Source organism: Pleurodeles waltl, chromosome 3_2 (genome assembly GCF_031143425.1).
Source record: "Pleurodeles waltl isolate 20211129_DDA chromosome 3_2, aPleWal1.hap1.20221129, whole genome shotgun sequence".
In the NCBI taxonomy this organism is placed as follows: Eukaryota; Metazoa; Chordata; class Amphibia; order Caudata; family Salamandridae; genus Pleurodeles; species Pleurodeles waltl.
The window spans coordinates 2,198,723-2,219,685 of NC_090441.1; the positions used below are offsets into that span (position 1 = coordinate 2,198,723).

The window sequence follows — 20,963 nt, forward strand, 5'->3', positions numbered from 1 at the left end:
GGTCTGTTTGGAAGTTTGTGATGGGGCGCTACTGACAGTTCCAGAAGTGTTGTGTACCAGTGTTGGAGTGCCCATGTGGGAGCTATGAGCATCATGGTGAGAGAGGTGTGACACATTTTGTTGACCAGAAATTGAATTAACGGGAGAGGGGGAAAAACATAAGCAAATATCCCTGACCAGTTGATCCATAGAGCATTGCCCTTGAACAGAGGGTGTGGGTGTTTGGATGCGAAGCTTTGGCATTTCGCGTTTTCGCCTGTTGCAAAAAGATCTCTGTTTGCTGCTCCCCACATTTGAAAGTACTGTTGAAGTACTTGTGGGTGAATTTTCCACTTGTGTATTTGTTGCTGCGTCCTGCTTAGTAGGTCTGCTAACTGGTTGTGTATCCCTGGGATGTATTCCACTAGCAAGTAAGTCTGATTGGGAGTTCCCCATGTCCATATTGTTTGGGCTAGAAGGGGCAATTGGAATGAATGTGTTCCCCCTTGTTTTTTCAGAGAATACATTGTTTTCATATTATCTGTTTTTATTAAGACTGTTTTGTGCCTGATCTGATGTTGAAAAGCTTTTAGGGACAAGAACACAGCTAACAATTCTAAATGATTTATGTGATAAGTTAACTGCTTTGAGTTCCATTCCTCTTGTATGGTTAGGTTGTTGAGATGAGCTCCCCAACCTGTCATTGAAGCATTTGTTGTTATTATGGTCAGAGGCACTGGGTCTTGAAATGACCGTCCTTTTATTAAGTTGTTGTGATTCCACCATTGCAGAGATGTGTAAGTTTGGCTGTCTAACAACACTAGATCATGTAACTGACCCTGTGCTTGAGACCATTGTTGTGAGAAACACTTGTTGCAGTGGTCTCATGTTTAGTCTTGCATGCAGTACTATTGCTATGCATGATGCCCTCATTTCCAATAGTTTCATGATAAATCTTACTATGTAATTCTGATTGGGCTGTATTTGTGATATGAGGAATTGAAAAGCCTGTATCCTTTGTGGATTTGGGTAGGCTAATGCTTTTTGAGTATTGAGAATTGCACCTAGTTAAGGTTGAACCTGTGCTGGTTGAAGATGAGATTTTAGGTAATTGATTGTGAACCTTAATGTGTGTAGGTTATTTATTGTGCATTGAGTGTGTTGTTGGCTCTGTAGAATATTGCTTGATTTTATTAGCCAATAGTCTAGATAAGGGAAGACATGTATGTGTTGTCTTCTGAGGTGAGCTGCTACTACAGCTTGACATTTGTGAAAACCCTTGGAGCTGTTGTTATGCCGAAGGGAAGTACTTTGAATTGGTAGTGTTTGCCTGCTATTACAAATCTTAAGTATTTGCGGTGAGCTGGATGTATGGGAACATGGAAGCAAGCGTCCTTGAGGTCTAAAGCAGTCATGTAATCGTGTTTTTGTAGTAGGGGAATTACATCCTGTAGAGTCACCATGTGAAAATGTTCTGACAGGATGTATAGATTTAGAGGTCTGAGATCTAGGATGGGTCTGAGAGTAGCATTCTTGTTTGGTATCATGAAATATAGTGAATATACTCCTGTTCCTTGTTGTGACATTGGAACCATTTCTATTGCTCCTTTTAGTAATAGAGATTGTACCTCTTGTTTTAGCAGAACAGTGTGTTCTGGAGAGAGCCTGTGAGAGCGAGGTGGAATATTTGGTTGTGTAGAAATGAGTTCTAGGCAATAACCATTGCGGATAATTGAAAGTACCCACTGATCTGTGGCGATGATCAGTGAGAGTGGAATTGTTGCAGTCTTCCTCCCACAGGAGATGTGTGGAATTCTGGGATGTTGAGGAAGTCATTGTTTTGTGGGAGTGGTGACACTCTTTGAGGTATTAAACTTTCCCCTGGCTCTAAGGTTTTGGCCTCTGTAACAGCCTCTAAATGACCCTCTTGGATAATACTGTTGCATTTGTTTGGGATGGGAGGTGGAAGCCTCTGTAGTTTGGGGTTTGAAGCCTCCCTTAAACTGTTGTTTGCGAAAGGAACCCAGAAAAGGTGTGGTATATAGGGCTCCCATGGCTTTTGCATTGTCTGAACCCTTTTGGAGTTTTTCAATAGTAGTATCTACTTTAGGTCCGAATAGCTACTGTTTATCGAAAGGCATGTTAAGCACTGCCTGCTGTATTTCGGGTTTAAACCCGGAGGATCTTAGCCATGCATTTCTTTGAATTTTTATGTTAGTATTGATGCTTCTAGCTGCAGTGTCAGCTGCGTCAAGGGCAGATCTAATCAGGTTGATAGTGATTGCTTGTCCCTCTTCAACAATTTGTTGCACTCTCTTCTGGTGCTCTTTGGGTAGATATTGCAAGAACTCTTGCATTTCATCCCAGTGTGCCCTGTCATACCTTGCTAACAGGGCTTGGGAATTGGCAATACGCCATTGATTAGCTGCTTGTGTAGCTACCCTTTTACCTGCAGCATGAAACTTCCTACTTTCCTTGTCAGGGGGAGATGTATCCCCTGATGACTGGCTAATAACACTTTTCCTAGCACCACTAACCACAGTGGAGTCTGGTGGTACTTGTTGGGAAATGTTGAATGGGTCTGTTGGTGCAGGCTTATATTTTGTATCAATTCTTGGGGTTAAAATCATAGTCTTGACTGGTTCCTTAAATATATCGTCTGCATGTCTAAGCATACCAGGCAGCATTGGTAAGCACTGGAAGTGTGAGTGGGTAGAGGATAAAGTATTAAAAAGAAAATCCTCCTCCAATGGTTCTGCATGCATATGAACCCCATGGTATGTAGCTGCCCTAGATATGACCCGAGTGTAAACTGTACTATCCTCTGGTGGTGAAGGTTTAGTAGGATAGAGATCTGGGTCATTTGACGGTATAGGATCTGAGTCATACAAGTCCCAAGGGTCCACTGTATCTCCCTGTGAGTAGGTGTGGGAGTGTGATGGTGGGGGTAGTGGTGGTGGAGAAAGCTTGAGAGGTGATGGCTTCTCTTTTTCTTAAATATTTTTGCTGGCGGTGGAGCAGTGTCAAGAGTCTCTTGAAACACCAGCTTCCTTTTGGTCTGTGGATGAGGTGAAGCAATAATTTTTCCTGTCTCCTTATGGATATGTATGCTTCTCTTTCTACTGTCCATAACCTCCAAGATTGGCTGGATATCAGAGACCTCAGATTGATATTCAGATGGTTTTATGCTTTTAGAGGATTGTTCAGTAGTTGTTTTTGTTAAATGCTTTAGACTGCTTGAAAGTCCTGTCTCTTCTGTATAGAAGGATGTTTTCAGCTCCGAAATGGTACTTATTTTTTTGGGTCCCAAAGATAGCAGCCGAGAATTCGGCTCTGAAGCTGGATACTGTATTTTCGACTCCGAAGAGTATAGATGTCGGCTCGGTGCGGAGGTGGAGCTTTTTATCTTTTTGCTCTAGTCCGGCACCGAAACAGGCATGGCCTGTTGATGTGGTGACTTGGCCTTTTTCAGCGCTGAACCCGAGGGTCGGTCGCCAGCCAGTTTCTTTCGGGTGGGGCCAAGGCTTTCCGGCAGTGGTGCACCCAAGGCCTTAATAGATTTCTTGGAAGTGGGAGTAGGGGCAGGTGTCCTCACATGCTGAGCTGCTGTGATAGGTTGGCTGTCTTCCTTCCTCTGATTCTGCTTCAGAGTCGGAGTCCTGAATTGAAACAGCAGTTTGTGCCTGCTCCTCTTCTAAGGTGTCGGTGGACTCTGTATATTTCGACATCATTTTGAGTCTTCTTGCTGTCCGGTCACGCAGAGTCTTTTTCGACCAAAACGACCAACAGGCTTCACAATCTTCCTCTCGATGTTCTGGAGAAAGGCAAAGATTACATACCACGTGCTGATCAGTGTAAGGGAATTTTGCGTGGCAGAAGACAAAATCGGATTGGAGTCCGATCCATCAGGCTATGGTAAGCCTAAACAGGCCCAAAAAGGGCGCAAGTGCCCGAAAGGGCGTTTTCTTGATCCCAGCTGTACTATTGGATCCAATGCAGATGTAAACACATTTGAAAGAATAGCAACGGTAAAATAAAGCTAATATAAAGTTCCCAAATCGAAGGTCTCGGAGCGAGAGGAAACAAATAGATACCTTTTATCGAAAACACGTCCGAACCCGACGGTGGAAAGAAAACAATCTAACAAAGGAGTCGATGCCCATGCGCACTATCACCGAGAGGAGGAGTCATTCGATCCTGTAACTTGAAAAAAGACTTCTTAGAAGAAAAACAACTTGTAACACTCCGAGCCCAACACTAGATGGCAGGATAATGCACAGCTTGTGTATCTGTAGCTACACATGCCACCGAACATATATATATATTTATATTTGTATATACACACACATTGATGCATTTCAGTGGATATATTAGTTAAAACCACCTTCTTCAGGACAACACCAATTCTTAAAAAACATCCAAGAAAAAAGACAATACATAATGCTAACAAATAAAACAACATAAAATATGTGCAATACATATCATAACAACAATACAAATCACCTTATTAAAACCACATGCATCACCCAACCACTGTGGTACTTGTATCACTTTACATCCCTCGAATCCATACCATACATTCCTCATTATGCAATTAGGCGCCCAAAAGGATAAAAAAAATAGTAAGTTTAAGTAACATTATAACTAACACATATAGACTCACTAAATGATTATATCTCCAGGGCAGTAGTACGTCATTTATGTAAAAACAATTTGATAGAAAGTTCTTATCACTGTTAAATTTGATATGTGGAAAGTGCATTGCATACCTAACAACACAATGTGACATCCTGATTATTGGGTACAGCTTCACTTGACATGCATTAGGGATCCTCCATTATCTGTAGGAGGATTAACCGATATGTATAAGAGAATTGCCTTACTCTTTTGGACCTAAATCAGGAATGGGTCATTGTTTTATGCTGCCAGCATTGTGAAGATGCAGGATTAACGGTTCAAAGAAGTGATTTATGTGTGCCCCATGTAAGTTAAAATCTGGGCCTCGCCTCCAAAGAAGTCACAGTATTATGTAGGCATGTAGATTATGCAGTTTTTTTAGTTATGCACCATTAAATTGGAAGTGGAGGTAAATACCTGTGAGCTGAATTCTGAGAAGCAGCTGACATGTTGGCTCTTGAGCAAAAAGGTCCAAAGGCATGATCATAGACCTCCGTAGTATTGTATTAATCTTAATCTGGAAGAATGTTTCAAATCAATTGTATCTATATGGCCTTATATCTAAAAGAGAGGGTAACATTTAATGTCTTGGTATACTAAGACTTTGATGTGCATGATTATCAGTCATGGAAACTTTGAACTCCAAAGGTAAATATGATTTGGTAGGAGGGTTGTGGTTTTTTCACTTTGATCAAACATTGTGATGTCACTACAACATAGTATCAAAGTGTGTCACTTCATCCTATATTAGTTTAAACCGCTTCACATCACATGCAAGCAAATTTATTTGTGTAGCTATTCCTGAAGTTCGATTGCAGATCTATGTCCAACCTTGAGCCATGTCTGTACTTGGGTCCTGCATTCTCTAGATAAAACTGATATGTCCCTTTGCATATCAATATAGATTTGATTACTTTTTCAAACCTACTTTTGTGGACATTTTTTACTAATTTTCCCTGGTTGCTGGTGAATTATAATTAAATACTCTGCAGATTATTGCATTGTGAACTGTGTTTCTGTTCAGAACTGTATGCAAAATTAAACATTGTTGGAAGTGTAATGACAAGGAAATGAGTGAAGTTGTTTATTATAGGTCTGTTATAAAAAATAAGATGCTGTTGGTTAAAAACGGCTTATTTTTCTTTGCTGTACCATAATTGAACTAGATAGAACAAGAAGACCTCATTAAAAGCATGAAAACTCTTTTGCAAAACATATTGGTTGTGTACACTACAGATTTGTTAGTATTGCTACGTAGACAAGCAATCAAAGTTCACTTTGGTTCCATCTTGCAGTAAAACTAATCTGAGTTTTTATTTGTGGCTACTTCCCTGTGGTAGTTTGGAAGATCAGCATAGAATTTAACTTTGTGATGTCGATGAGATCAGGGAAGATATAATAGTAACTCACTGAGAAAGATACCACATTATCTGGCAGAGGCCCAGGCTTCAAGTGTATTGTATTTCATAGAAGTCACTCGTTTTTTTCTGCCTCGTGATTGCTTTTGTGGCAGCGGAAACAGCAACGTTTAGCTGCTTAAAGATGTGTTTCATCTTCTAAAGGACTTGAGAAATTGACTGAGTGTGGATTCATTACAGTTATTATCACCTTGCTCTGGTTCACTCTGCTGGCATTGAACTGATATATTTTCTATTTTCCAGGGTGCCCTCTCAGTATCACAATAATGAGAATTGTCTGTGTCGGTAAGAAAGTGGTATATGCTTTCGAGGAAGACAATGTGTGGGCTTCCGGAGTGGGTATAAGAAGGTGTGTCAGTGTTCAAATAAATGCTTCAACTATGCTTTTCTTTTACAGGTTCTCCATCACAGGGAAGGAAAACTGGAACAAACTGTGGAAGCAAAACCAATAGCCCAAACAGTAGCCCAAGAACTTTAGGGAGAAGTAAGGGGCGACTTCGGCTGCCCCAAATAGGCAAACACAAACTTTCCAGTAGTAAAGACAATTTGGATTCAATCAAGGACTGTGGTACGGACCAAGATCAAATAATGTCCTCAGAGCAATCAGATGGTCTTAGTCAAATGAACATTTTTGGAGATAGCCAAGCAGAGTTATCAAATTCTCAGGGCAATGAAATGACTTTGGCCAATGGATTTGTTTGTGAGCAGAAATCATGTAGCAGCGATTTGATGGAAAACCACAAGGATGAAGTCAGCGCGGTTGACCAAAGACACACAGTTAACTCCAAGCCTATCTACAATCTATATGCAATTTCGGTAAGCAAAACCTCTTTTTTTTGTTGGTCTTTTTTTTAGAAAATATGTACAAATGCACCAATAACTTTACAAAAGCACTTTACATTATTTCTTGTATCATTGTGACACTGCACAACCTTTATAGAATGAGAAATTCTGTTATGGGAGTCCTCGTGCTGTAAATTTGAAAAACTGTTTCCATATGGAATGTATCAGCCCTACATATAAATGTCCAGTTCAAAAAGTGTTCAGTGCCCCCTGATAAACTGGAATTAAAAAGCACAAGTTCTTGCCTAAAGCCATTTGTGATTTATTTTCTATGCTGTTATAAAAACCTATATGTGGGCACAGATTTAAACGAAAATCACTTTCAAATTAGTTTGTATTGGCTTGTAGAAAATTGACATTTCATGTGCATGTATAGGGGGAAAAAACATGTTCAAGCAAGTTTAATGGAAACATGAAATAGAATGAATTCCCTTCATGATGCATTGAACCTTTCCTTTGATGAATATATACTATTATTTCTGAGTTGGCTCTTTCAACAGTCTTACAAGCTATATTAAATATTTTTTGCCATCAGGCTGAACATCTCAGCTTCTGGACAGGCAGAATTATAAGTGGGGAAAATGTAAGTGTAGGAACCCACCAGATTAAGAGGGAATAGTTGTATGCATTTAATGGAATCAAGATTTCCCTATTAAATCATTGACTGCTCCTTATCTTTGTCAGTGGTAAGGTGTATTAACTGCTTCGATTTACAGCTAATATGTCTAACATCTAAAGTCATAGATCCTGGCAAGAGACATTGTAAAATATTCCAGTACTTTCTTTGCTTGACCAGCAACCCTCACCTTTCCCAGATGTGTTCTAGCTTTCCGTGCCCAAAGAAAGGTTGGCTAAAATGGTGGCAAATGATGCAGCTTCATAAGTTGAATCTGGCCTCCACCTACCAAGTGGTCCAGGTAAACCACTTTTTCCTGCCCTATCTGGCACTTTAAGGCCTTGATAGTGAGGCCTGCTTTTTGCAGAGCCTCCAATACATTCCCAAGGTGGGCAAGGTGATCCTCCCAGGTGGAGCTAAAGACAGCTATATCATCTAGAAAAGCTGAACTGAAGCTTTCCAGGCCTTGGAGAACTTTGTTCACCAACCTCTGCAATGTGGCAGGTGCATTCTTTAGTCCAGAGGGCATCACTGTAAAATGATAGTGCCCGCTAGAAGTGGAGAATGCAGTTTTTGGTTTGGCATCATCTGACAAGAAGCCAGCGGTCAGGTCAAAGGTGCTTAGATACTTGTCAGAAGCCAGTGTATCTATTAGCTCATCTACCATAGGGATAGGATGAGCATCTGTTTTGGTTACTGTATTGAGACCTTTATAGTCCACACAAAACCTCATCTCCCTTTTACCATTTAGGGAATGTGGTTTTATGACAAGGACTACAGGACTAGACCAGGGGCTGTTAGAGGGCTCAATGACTCCCATGTCTAGCATCTTTTGCACTTCAGCTTTTTTTTGATGCACTCCCGTACATGATCAGGCTGTCGGAAAATTTTACATTTGACAGGCAGGCTGTCACCTGTGTCAATGGTGTGTTCACATCAGGTAGTTTGACCAGGGGTCAGGGAGAACAGCTCAGAGAACTGCCCTAGGAGGTTTCTACAATCCTCTTGCTGCAACTCAGAGAGACAGTCTGCAAGTACAACCCCATCTACTGAGCTATCCACTGTATTGTGGCAGAAGAGGTCAGGGAGAGGATCACTCTCTTTTTCCTGTCCCTCATCATTTTCTACGAGCAAGGTCATGTCAGACCTGTCATCGTAGGGCTTCAGGCGGTTCACATGAAGCTCCCTGTGGGGGCTTCTAGGAGTGCATAGGTCCACCAAATAGGTGACCTCACCCTTTCATTCCATAAGTGTGTGGTCCACTCCATTTGTCTTGGAGTGCCCTGGCAGCTACAGGCTCCAGGACCCACACCTTCTGTAAACGGTAAGCACAGCCTTCTGGTCATGCCATTGTTTTTGCAACTCTTGGCTGGCCTGAAGGTTTTTAGAAGCCCTCTTCATTTATTCGGCCATCCTAGATCTGAGGCCTAGTTCATAGTTGTTAGAAATTGGGTTTTTGGTTGGCAGTCAGGTTACCCTCTGTCCAAGCAAAAACCCTCACTCTAGTCAGGGTAAGTCACACACAATCCAAGATTATCCTGTGCCCACCCTCTGGTAGCTTGGCACGAGCAGTCAGGTTTAACTTAGAAGGCAATGTGTAAAGTATTTGTGCAATAAATCATACAATACCACCATATAGCACCACAAAAATACACCACACAGTGTTTAGAAAAATATATAATATTTATCAGGATAATTGTAGGTCAAAACGAATAAAGTTGCAATGTGAATTTGTAGAGATATCACTGAAAAGTGATATAAAGTTTCTTAAGTCTTGTTTGGAGTGGAAAATCTCCTCAGAGGGCCACAGAAGAAGAGATACGTGGAAAAATGGTGTGTGCGTCAATTTCTCCCCAGCACACACGGACTTGCGTCGTTATTTTCAACGCGAGGAAGCTGTGCGTCGTTTTCCGGCGCGCGGACAGTCTCTTTCTGTGGATCGCGGGGATTACCAGATGTCCCGGGTTTGTGCATGGATTCTCCTGCTTGTTTTCCGGATGCGCGTCGAAGTTTCGCTCTCACGGCAGGCGTCGCGTCGATTTCTCCGCTGGAGGTCGGGCGGCGTTGTCCTTGCGAGGCCGTGCGTCGAAGTTCCGGTCGTCCCGAAGGCGTCGCGTCAATAAGCGTCTGTGTGCAGCGTTTTTTCGCGCTGCGGAAAAAGCTGTGCGTCAAAAATTTCAGCGCACGAAGCATCCAAGTGAAAAAGAGAAGTCTTTTTGGTCCTGAGACTTCAGGGAACAGGAGGCAAGCTCTATCCAAGCCCTTGGAGAGCACTTTCACAGCCAGACAAGAGTTCAGCAAGGCAGCAGGGCAACAGCAAGGCAGCAGTCCTTTGTAGAAAGCAGTCAGGTGAGTCCTTTAGGCAGCCAGGCAGTTCTTCTTGGCAGGATGCAGGTCCTGGTTCAGGTTTCTTCTCCAGCAAGTGTCTGATGAGGTAGGGCAGAGGCCCTGTTTTATACCCAAATGTGCCTTTGAAGTGGGGGAGACTTCAAAGAGTGGCTAAGAAGTGCACCAGGTCCCCTTTCAGTCCAATCCTGTCTGCCAGGGTCCCAGTAGGGGGTGTGGCAGTCCTTTGTGTGAGAGCAGGCCCTCCACCCTCCCAGCGCAGGAAGACCCATTCAAAATGCAGATGTATGCAAGTGAGGCTGAGTACCCTGTGTTTGGGGTGTGTCTGAGTGAATGCACAAGGATCTGTCAACCAAGCCCAGCCAGACGTGGATTGTAAGGCACAGAAAGATTTAAGTGCAAAGAAATGCTCACTTTCTAAAAGTGGCATTTCTAGAATAGTAATATTAAATCCAACTTCACCAGTCAGCCGGATTTGGTATTACTATTCTGGCCATACTAAATATGACCTTCCTACTCCTTTCAGATCAGCAGCTACCACTTCAATACTGTATGAGGGCAGCCCCAATGTTAGCCTATGAAGGGAGCAGGCCTCACAGTAGTGCAAAACGAATTTAGGAGTTTTACACTACCAGGACATGTAAACTACACAGGTACATGTCCTACCTTTCCCCCACACAGCACCCTGCTCTAGGGGTTACCTAGGGCACACATTAGAGGTGACTTATATGTGGAGAAAGGGGCGGTTTAGGCTTGGCAAGTACTTTTAAATGGCAAGTCAAGGTGTCAGTGAAACTGCACACACAGGCCATGCAATGGCAGGCCTGAGACAAGGAAAAGGGGCTACTTAAGTGGGTGGCACAACCAGTGCTGCAGGCCCACTAGTAGCATTTAATCTACCAGCCCTAGGCACATATAGTGCACATTACTAGGGACTTATAAGTAAATTAAATAGTCCAATCAGGTATGATCCAAGATAACCATGTTTAAAGGGAGAGAGCATATGCACTTTAGCACTGGTTAGCAGTGGTAAAGTGCGCAGAGTCTAAAAGCCAGCAAAAACAGTGTCCAAAAAGTGGAGGGAGGCAGGCAAAAAGTTAGGGGTGACCACCCTAAGGCTGTCAGGTCTAACAATAGTCCACAATGTTCTGCTTTGGAGGATTGAAAGGTTGCTCCCAGCCTTCTTTCACAAGAGTAAGTGGACCCCTAACAGGGTGCCTAAACAGAAATTCAAAGGGGCTGTAGCCCACTCCCTTCTGAGGAACCTCCCTATAGGCAAAGCGGAGGCAAGTAAACAGGACAGGCCACCTCCCTCTGAGTTTCTCTGAGAGTCTCATTATCATGCCTTTGAGAGTTGTATTAAACCTCTCAACTAATCCATTTGTTTGAGGATGGTAAGGAGTGGTGAATGTATAAGTGACACCACACTCCTTCCACATGGCTTTAAGCTAAGCAGACATGAAGTTTGCATCCCTGTCTGATACCATCTCTTTAGGATAACCCACCCTTGAGAAAATTCGCAGGAGGGCTTTGGTCACTGCAAAAGCTGTAGTGGTCCTAAAAGGAATGGGCTTCTGGATACCTGGTGGCATGGTCCACCACCACCAGTATAAATCTATTGCCAGATGCTGTTGAGGGATCCAAGGGGTCAACAATATCAACCCCAACCCTGGTAGTGGATTTAAAGGGGCCTTTAGAGTGCCACCTGTCTTGCCACTGGCTTGGCAGGTGACAAAGGAGCGACAAAACTTATTGGTGTCTTCAGACATATGGGGCCAGTGAAAATGAGGGACAAGCCTGTCCCAAGTCTTGCTTTGCCCCATGTGGTCTGCAAGGGGAATGTCATGTGCCAGAGTTAACAGGAACTCTCTAAACATCAGAGGGATAACCAGTCTTCTGGTGGCACCAGGTTTAGGGTCCCTTGCGTCTGAGTAAAGGAGGCTGTTATCCCAGTACACCTTATGGGTGCCACTGATATCCACTGCCTCTTGTGCTGCAGCTTGCTGCCTAAGGCCCTCCGTGTGGGACAGGTCTTCTGTTCCATACTGAGTTCCTCCCTGGTGGCCTCCCTGCACCCAAGAGCTCAGCTATGAGCTCCTCTGGTGTAGGTTCCACCCAAGGAGTAGATTCTTCATCCTCAGGGGTGAAATCTTCACTGGAGGCTGGAGCAGGGGGTACTTTTCTGCTCTTTTGTTTAGGAGCCTCCTGGGCCATTGTTCCAGGCTCCAGGGCTCCATGTTCTCTTTGTTTCTTGGCCAGTGCTCTTATAAGGGCAAAGATAGGCCCAGGGATGGCCAGCATTGCTGCATGGGCCACTTGTCTGTTTTCCTTCCCAGTTCTTGGGAACAGGTCAGATCAGAGTCCACCAGGTATTGATTCAGCTGATCAGATATACAGTTATTCAAAATGTACTCTCTTAGAATCAGATTGTATAAGCCCTGATAGTCACCGACTTTGTTCCCTTGCAACAAGCTTTCAAGAGCTTTAACTGAGCAGTCCACAAAATCTACCCAGTCTTGGGACGACTCCTTTTTGGTATCCCTGAACTTAATCCTGTATTGTTCAGTGGTCAAACCAAAACCATCTAACAGTTCATTTTTGAGTGCTGTATAATTGTCTGTATCTTACTCTCTGACAGTGAGGAGTTTGTCTCTACCTTTGTCAGAGAAATAAACACTAGATTGCTGCCCACTGCCTTTGGGGGACCTTCTGTACTTACAGGCCATCTCTAAAGCAGTGGACCATTTGTAAATACCAATTCCCACCTTGTAAGCTGGGACTATCTTTCTCAGGTTCCTATAATCATAGGAGTCCTTCCTGAGTCTGGTGTCCCTAAAGCTAAGATTGCTGCCACCATGGGGTGCTAACCCCAAACCCTGTCTCTCCCGTTCCACTGCCTAGGCTTCCCTATCTAGGGCTCGCTGTTGCTGCTGCAGCCTCAGCTTGGCCTCCTCTAATCTCAGCTTCCTGAGCTCTCTGTCTAAGGAATCATCCCCTGATTGGAAGCAGTAGTTTCCTTCAGATACTAAGGAGACATGGGTATTGACAGAGGAGGTCCTAATCCTCTTCCTGGGGACTCTGTGGACCAACCCCCTAGGAGTAAAGATGGGCCTACTGCCATGACCCCACCCCTTCTCACTACCTGCAGAGCTCCTAACAGGGCTGTGGTGTTCCCCTGGTTCTCCCTGACCATCCCCAGTGTAGCCTAAATCTACCCTGTCTTGGACTGGAGGGTCAGTTTCTACTTCTTCCTCCTCCTCCTCCTGGCTGCCTGCACTGTCCTGGTCAGCCTGGAGGAGTAACCCTTGACGTATACTCTTGTTGGGATTTCTCCCTGTCTTTACTTTTCTAGAGGCACACATCTTCCTCAACTCTTGGAGACCCTCATAGTGAGAGTCTGGAGCCTGAGAGGTGTGCTCTACTGAAGACATCCTTGCTAGAGTGGTGTAGGTGTACCTAACTAACAACTAGGCTCCCTAGGAAAGTTTGGTGCAAGGGCTATGCCAGACCCCTAGCTTACCCAAACTTAGGAGACTAGAATTCCTGACAACTAAGTGTACTGTCTACCTAACAGCTAATAATGGTCTTTCCTGTGGAAAGTGACAAAGTTGTAAGACAATTTCAAGTGCCCTATCCCACAGCTGCACCACCAGTGTATGAAGCTGGCCTGGTGAGCACCTGTGGTGTTATCACCTTATACCAGGTCCAGGTCCAGGTATCACCTATCAGTGAAGTGTTGACAGTGTCTAGGAAGCCAGGGCTCTCCAGAGGTAACTGTGGATGAGCAGCCAAGATGTATCTAAGAGACATGCGAAGCTCATGCAATACCACTATAGTCACACTGCACTTACACACATGAAAGAACCACACAGTGTTACAAAAATAAAGGTACTTTTTTATAGTAACACAAATACTGAAATACTGTATAGGTGATACCCCAACTGGAGGCAAGTCAACACACTATTATATATACATTAGGAATCAATAAATAGCATAGAAAGCAATAGGCATTGACAAAAGCAATAGTAAATAGTGAGGGACCTAGGGGAGGGCCAAACCATATACTGAAATAAATGGAATGTAAAAGACAGCCCCCTCCCCACCCCCCCACCCAAGGAAGTGGAATCAGTAGAGGGGAGCTGGAGGAACTAAGGACCCCAAGAGATGAGTACCAGAGTGACCCCCAGCGACCAGGAGAGCAGAGGAAAGTACCTAGTTTTCCTCAAAACCAACAGGAGGACTTTGGAAAAGGATTGTGAAGGACCCAACCAAGACTGGAAGAACCCAAAAGTGGATCCTGACAGAAGAGAACCTGCAAAAGAAGGGGTCTAAGTCCAGTTAGAGATGGAGTATCCGGTTGTGACAGGAGCCACTAGCCACCCTTCTGTGGATGCAGGACGAGGCCGACAGTGGACGAAGAATGTCAGCAGTGCATTACAGGAGCCGAAGAGGAGTTTGAGGAGTGATGCAAGTGATATCCCATGTTGGCAGTTGAGATGAAGTTGGTTAGTGGTGCTGGAAAACCACCAACAAGCGTTGGCAAATGCAAGAAAGAGAAGGTTTGCAAGGCTGAAGAGGACCAGCAAGGTCCAGGGGACTTGACCCAAGGACGGGAGTCCGAGGTGATCCTTAGCAGCTGGGAGAGTCACAATAAGAGGAGGCATCACCCCCAGGCAACCCACTGGCAGCAGGCACAGGGGTTGCAGTGAGGCCCACTCAGCACACCTGGAGGAGCGTCCCATGTCGCTGGAGCAGGAAGAAGTGCTGGAGGGCGGGGCTGCACAGAGCCAGAAGATCCACAGACCACACACTGGTCCAGCCTCCCACAGGAATTTTTATGAAAAATAGTTATTAAGACTTAGGTGCAAAGTGCCTGAACCATCAAAAAGGGCTCAGCCCTGAGGCTTGAGAAACCTCAGCAGCTGATGGGTTAATCTCCCCCCCTTGTCTTTAGGTGCGATTCCCGTGTAAATCGCTCTGATACCCTCGGGCCCAATATAAAACTGTTAAAAAGAAAAGGTTGTTTTGGGAATAATACCACATAAAAGACGTTTGCAAGCTTTCAGAGACTTGTGTAACTAGAAAAATCCAAGCATTTTTGCTTTGTAGTTGACTACCATTGTTGCCTGAGGATCAGTTCTTTTTTTGCCAGTTCTTATCCCTAGATTTTTGTGCTTCTAGCCCAGGTACAACTCTCGTCACTCTTCTCATGCTTCGTTTATACTGTGTTTTGTATTTTATTTCACATTAGGATAGCAAGCTCAAAAATGTTAAGTGCATGCACATTTTTTTTTATTTCAGTGCCATTCAGGAATCTTGGGAGGGGGACATTATGTCACATATGCCAAAAACCCAAATGAAAAATGGTACTGCTACAACGACAGCAGCTGCAAGGTAAGAATGCGTAATGTTATGAATAATTGAATAGCGGAAAATGCAAATGCATTTAAATTTAATTTTCACCCATGTCTGGCTTCCCGTTGCCGCCGCTTATCCCTTACCTACATGATGTTCTTACCCAATGTTTTTTCCAAATTACCTTTATATTTCACTAAGTTTCTCCCGTAGCCACATTTTTCATAGTGAAATGAACCCTTAACTCTAACTTTCATAGCAATTAAGGCAGTGATGTAAATATTAAAAGCTGAAAGTGAGTTGAATGTTTACATTATTAACACTAGTTTTGCCTCTCAGGAAGTATGTGTGTGCACCTGTTGTGGAAATCTTTTTTTTTTTTTTTTTTTTTTGCAGTAATAGTGTTTTTTAGTTTTTTAAACTCCTGCTCAGTGAGCTGTTTTTCTACTTCTGTTTCCTGTATTTATTACTAAAGTGGACTAGACTCGATGACTTGTTCTAATTCCTCGGAATTTCAGGTCTTCAACTGTAGTCCTCTGTGCCCCTGGAAAACTGATTTACATGTGGCTTTTCTAGTCATGAAGTTTGTTACCTATCTATGTACCTGCCGTGTCCCAGTGTTGTCCAACCTTCAAAGCAGCATTTCAGAACTTTTCAGAAAGTTTGGTGCTTATGACACTTGGCACAACTTAGAAAGTGAATTTAATATCTGAAGTGTGAATAGTATTGAGTTCGTTTTTTTTCTTGTCACAGACTCATATGTACATGAAACAGTTTAGTACCTCTTGATGGTTATTCAGTACCTCCATGGAACATGGCTGGGACTAGACATAGGGGGAGCACCGCCGACAGGCCGGCGGTGCCCCGCAGGGCATTCTGACCGCGGCGGTAAAGCTGCGGTCAGACCGGCAACACTGGCGGTCAGACCGGCAACACTGGCGGTCTCCCGCCAGTGTACCGCCGCCCTTTTGAATCCTCCAAGGCGGCGCAGCTAGCTGCGCCGCCGAGGGGATTCCGACCCCCCCTACCGCCATCCAGTTCCCGGCGGTCCGCCCGCCGGGAACCGGATGACGGTAGGGGGGGTCGCGGGGCCCCTGGGGCCCCTACGAGTATTTCATTGTCTGCTTGGCAAACAGTGAAATACGCGACGGGTGCAACAGCACCCGTCGCACCTTCCCACTCCGCCGGCTCGATTACGAGCCGGCATCCTCGTGGGAAGGGAGTTTTTCCCTGGGCTGGCGGGCTGTCTTTTGGCGACCGCCCGCCAGCCCAGGGAAAAACTTAGAATACCCTCCGCGGTCTTTCGGAGGGGGGAACTCTGGCGGAGTTAGAATGACCCCCTTAGTTTCCAGCCACTCAGCCATGTTCCTGATTGACTGCAGGAGACTGGGCTACTTACAGAGCTATATGGGCTGTCATGCCTTAACCAAGAATGTCCCCAAGGCTCTATTCTAGTAACAAGATTGATGCTGGTTTGAACATTTTTGTCAGAACTGATTTTGTTTTCCAGTCTGGTCCTGAATATGGTACTGTGACTTTTTTCAGCAAAATTGCATCACTTCAAGAGAGGTTCAAAAAAGGATTTATTCCAGTAAAATGGCTTTGTATCTCAACTAGACCACACTCTTAAATCAGTCTAATTTAGATATAACTTAGCATTATTTCGAAGTTGCAGTGTATCTGTGTTCTATTCACAGGCTGTTTAGTCTCTTTGGAGTCCATGTCAAGTCCTTGTGCATTTGTCCCATGTGATTCTGGCCTTGTCCCTCCTCCACCCATCCTCAGCCTGTCCCTCTCTAGTTCTGCACTGTTTAAAGGCTACCTACAGAGATACCAGAGAAAGTCTGCCTGAATTACCATAATTACTGAGGCCCCATCTGAACCATGCACTGCAGAGAGCAGTCTAACACATAATAAGTTTAATGAGCTGAAATGCAATTTAGATTGACTTGAGCACCATTTGAAAGTGGTAGTGCTTTTGTGTACACAATTCTATCTAAGCTGGCCTCTTCTCAAATAGTGCCTTAGGGAAGGCCAAATTTGAAGCCCTGTCCCATCTTTTATGGGCTGGGCCACAACTTGGTCAGTGAGAGTATGAGGGTCCAGCACTGGATCTTTACATTGTCGAGTCTCACAATACAATTCAAATAGCAGCTCAATCTCAAACATAGCCAACAATGTTTCAATCACTGTCCCTTTTGTAGCCCACTCACCTCATTGAAACAGACCTAAACTCCAAGCAATGAGGTGAGAAAGGAGCCTCTACCACTCCCCATAGTGGCCATCACACGTGATTCCTACCACACAATTGTGAAGTAAGTCTTTGAACTCTGTTTATCTACTTCAAATTAGTCTGTTTTTGGACATTTATCTCTTAAGAACTTTCACTAGCTAGCCATAGAATAACCTTTACTTTATATTTGGTTGTGTTTTGAGTTGAATGGACTAAGTCTGATCGATCAGACTAGGGTCTTTCTGATAAAGTATTCTAACTGCAGCTTCCTCACCTTTTGCATATCTCCAGGCGCCAAGCTGGATTTGGAAACGTTTTTGTAGCAATTCTCTTGAGTGCCCACGTATGACATTGTACAGCAACATTCTATCTTGTGTCATCAGTCGCATGCAAATGTGAAATTGGGACCAGTATATTTACTCAACCTGCTTCAGCTTGTGTCAGTTCCTTTCTTTCCACACTAACTGGCGCGGATCCAGAGCTCCAACTGTCATTTGACAGATTTTGCTTTTCTCTCATTAAAAATCTTCAAGTGGGCAGACATGTCACCAAAACCTACAGGTTATAACATGTAACCATGTAAGGACTATATCCAATAGATGTTGGTTAGAGATCATCATGATGTCTGCTTTTGGTGTCTTGGCTCTGGTCACGATTCAGAATTGTGTTTATTGTGTGCAAAGATGAACAAAAAGGCAAGTGTAAGGTGAATCGTGCTGTCACCATGTTAAAGAAGTCAACGACCCTTTACTGATCAATGACCAGGATCGCCAACTCTTGACCTCATCTTAGCCAACTAGGAAGTTAAATCAAACTTACTGACCTCAGTCAGGTTTAATTTAACTTCCTAGTTGGGACTAGGAACTACCCAACTAGGAAGTTAAATCAAACTTACTGACCTCCATCAGTAGGTTTGGTTTAACTTCATAGTTGGGTAGGGTGAGGTCAAGAGTCTCTTAACCCTGACAAATGAAGGACTCATTTCACACCTGACTCAGTGACAATGGCCTTCTTTCATTGAAGCCATCCTTAACACTGTGCTTTTAAGAGCCATCCTTCTGCCTCAGTGAGTCAAAACATTTGGGCTATGATCTCTATGTTTCAACCTGCAGCCTGAGTCTCAGTGAGGCCTCCTGCATCCTACATGTAGACCATGCCGGGTGGCAAATGCAGACTTTGCAGTGGAATCTTAAGTCTCAGTGGCACAGCACCAAGGAAATCCCTCGGATTCCATTCACGTGTCTGAGGAGACTGCAAAAGACCTGCAGTGGTGTCTGCTCGACCACTGTTGGACCAGTGACAGACCCCTCTCCCTACCCCAACCAGAAATTATTGTAATGGATGCCTCATTACTGAGTTGAGGAGGTCATCTGGGAAAAGTGAAAATCAGAGGACTCTGGTCCACGGCAAAGGATCACTCCCATATTAGCTTGGTGGAGTTACAAATTATCATCTTGTCACTGAAAGTATTCATTTCTGAAAATCAAAGAATAAATGGTACAGGTTCTCACAGACAATACAACCACCATTTGGTACTGCAGCAAACAGGGCAGGGTGGATTTGTGGGTCCTGTACCAGGAGCCTCTACACCTTTGGAAGTGATAAATGCATTTCCCTAATTGCCCAACACCTGGTAGGATCTTAAAATGCAATAGCAAACTAAATCAGCCGACGGTGATTAGCAGATCATGAATGGCGATTACACTCAGAGGTGGCACAAGGTCTGTTCCAGCAGTGGTGAAAACCCTGGCTTGATCTATTTGCCAGCACAGAGAACGCAGTGTTCAAGCTTTTGCCATTTGGAGTTCCCAAGGCAATCTTGTTTAGTAGATGACTTGCCACCTACATTGGGGCTCTGACACTCCTGTACACTTTTCCAGCCCTACCTCTCCTGGCCAAAGTTCTTAAGAAGATCAAGAGAGACTGGACTAAACACATCTTAGTGGCTGTGAGCTGGGCAAGGAGAGTGTGGCACCTGGTACTTTTGTCCATGATCACATGTCCACTGATCTGGCTCCCCCTTTGGGAGGATGATCTGTGATAAAGCCAGGGTTGGCTCTTGCTCCTGAGCCTACACAACCTACACCCCCTTGCGTGGAGATTGAGCAGCGTTAGTTGATGACATTTGAGCTCCCTCCAGAGGTTGTTGGTGTTATTCTGACACCCAGGAATCCTTCCACCAAAACTGTACATGAGGACACTTGGAAAACTGTGTTTTGTGGTGTTCCTCTGGTCACATCCCACCTTTTTACAAGCTTCTTTATCTAAGATTTTGTTATTTTATCATTTGCCAAACAAGGCCTTGCTGTGGCCACAGTTAAAGGTTACTTATCGGCCACTCTGGTCAATTTTCGTTTACTGGGTGTAGGAAGTTGGCTCTGTATGTACTATTTCAAAGTAAGAAATAGCATGCACAGAGTCCAAGGGTTCCCCTTAGAGGTAAGATAGTGGCAAAAAGAGATAATTCTAATGCTCTATTTTGTGGTAGTGTGGTGGAGCAGTAGGCTTATCAGAGGTTAGTGTTAAGCATTTGTTGTACACACAAAGGCAATAAATGGGGAACACACACTCAAAGACAATTCCAGGCCAATAGCTTTTTATATAGAAAAATATCTTTTCTTAGTTTATTTTAAGAACCACAGGTTCAAGATTTACAAATACAATACTTTAAATGAAAGGTATTTCACTTAGGAACATTAGGAACTTTGAATTACCAAAATAGCATATACAGTTTTCACACAAATGGCAATAAGCTATTTTAAAACTGGACACTGTGCAATTTTCAACAGTTCCTGGGGGAGGTAAGTGTTTGTTAGTTTTGCAGGTAAGTAAACCACCTACAGGGTTCAATGTTGGGTCCAAGGTATCCCACCGTTGGGGGTTCAGGGCAACCCCAAAGTTACCACACCAGCAGCTCAGGGCCGGTCAGGTGCAGAGGTCAAAGTGGTGCCCAAAACGCATAGGCTTCAATGGAGAAGGGGGTGCCCCGGTTCCAGTCTGCCAGCAGGTAAGTACCCACGTCTTCGGAGTGCAGACCAGGGGGGTTTTGTAGGGCACCGGGGGGGGGGACACAAGTCAGCACAAAAAGTACACCCTCAGCGGCACAGGGGCGACCGGGTGCAGTGTGCAAACAGGCGTCGGGTTTGCAATGTACTCCAATGGGAGACCAAGGGGTCTCTTCAGCGATGCAGGCAGGCAAGGGGGGGCTCCTCGGGGTAGCCACCACCTGGGCAAGGGAGAGGGCCACCTGGGGGTCGCTCCTGCACTGGAGGTCGGATCCGTCAGGTCCTGGGGGCTGCGGGTGCAGTGTCCTTACCAGGCGTTGGGTCTTTGAAGCAGGCAGTCGCGGTCAGGGGGAGCCTCTGGATTCCCTCTGCAGGCGTCGCTGTGGGGGCTCAGGGGGGGTCAACTCTGGCTACTCACGAGCTCGCAGTCGCCGGGGAGTCCTCCCTGTAGTGTTTGTTCTCCACAAGTCGAGCCGGGGGCCTCGGGTGCA

At 44.5% G+C, this 20,963-nt stretch overlaps 1 protein-coding gene across 2 annotated transcripts in view; it reads left to right on the forward strand.

Annotated features, from left to right (window-relative positions):
- Nucleotides 1-20,963, forward strand: part of USP32 (ubiquitin specific peptidase 32) — a 941,828-nt gene that overhangs the window by 874,577 nt on the left and 46,288 nt on the right. For both annotated transcript variants that reach the window (XM_069226537.1, XM_069226538.1), the window contains exons 32-33: nt 6,472-6,890; nt 15,181-15,273. In XM_069226537.1, the coding sequence (XP_069082638.1) occupies nt 6,472-6,890; nt 15,181-15,273 (512 nt within the window). The remainder of the gene's footprint in view (nt 1-6,471; nt 6,891-15,180; nt 15,274-20,963) is intronic.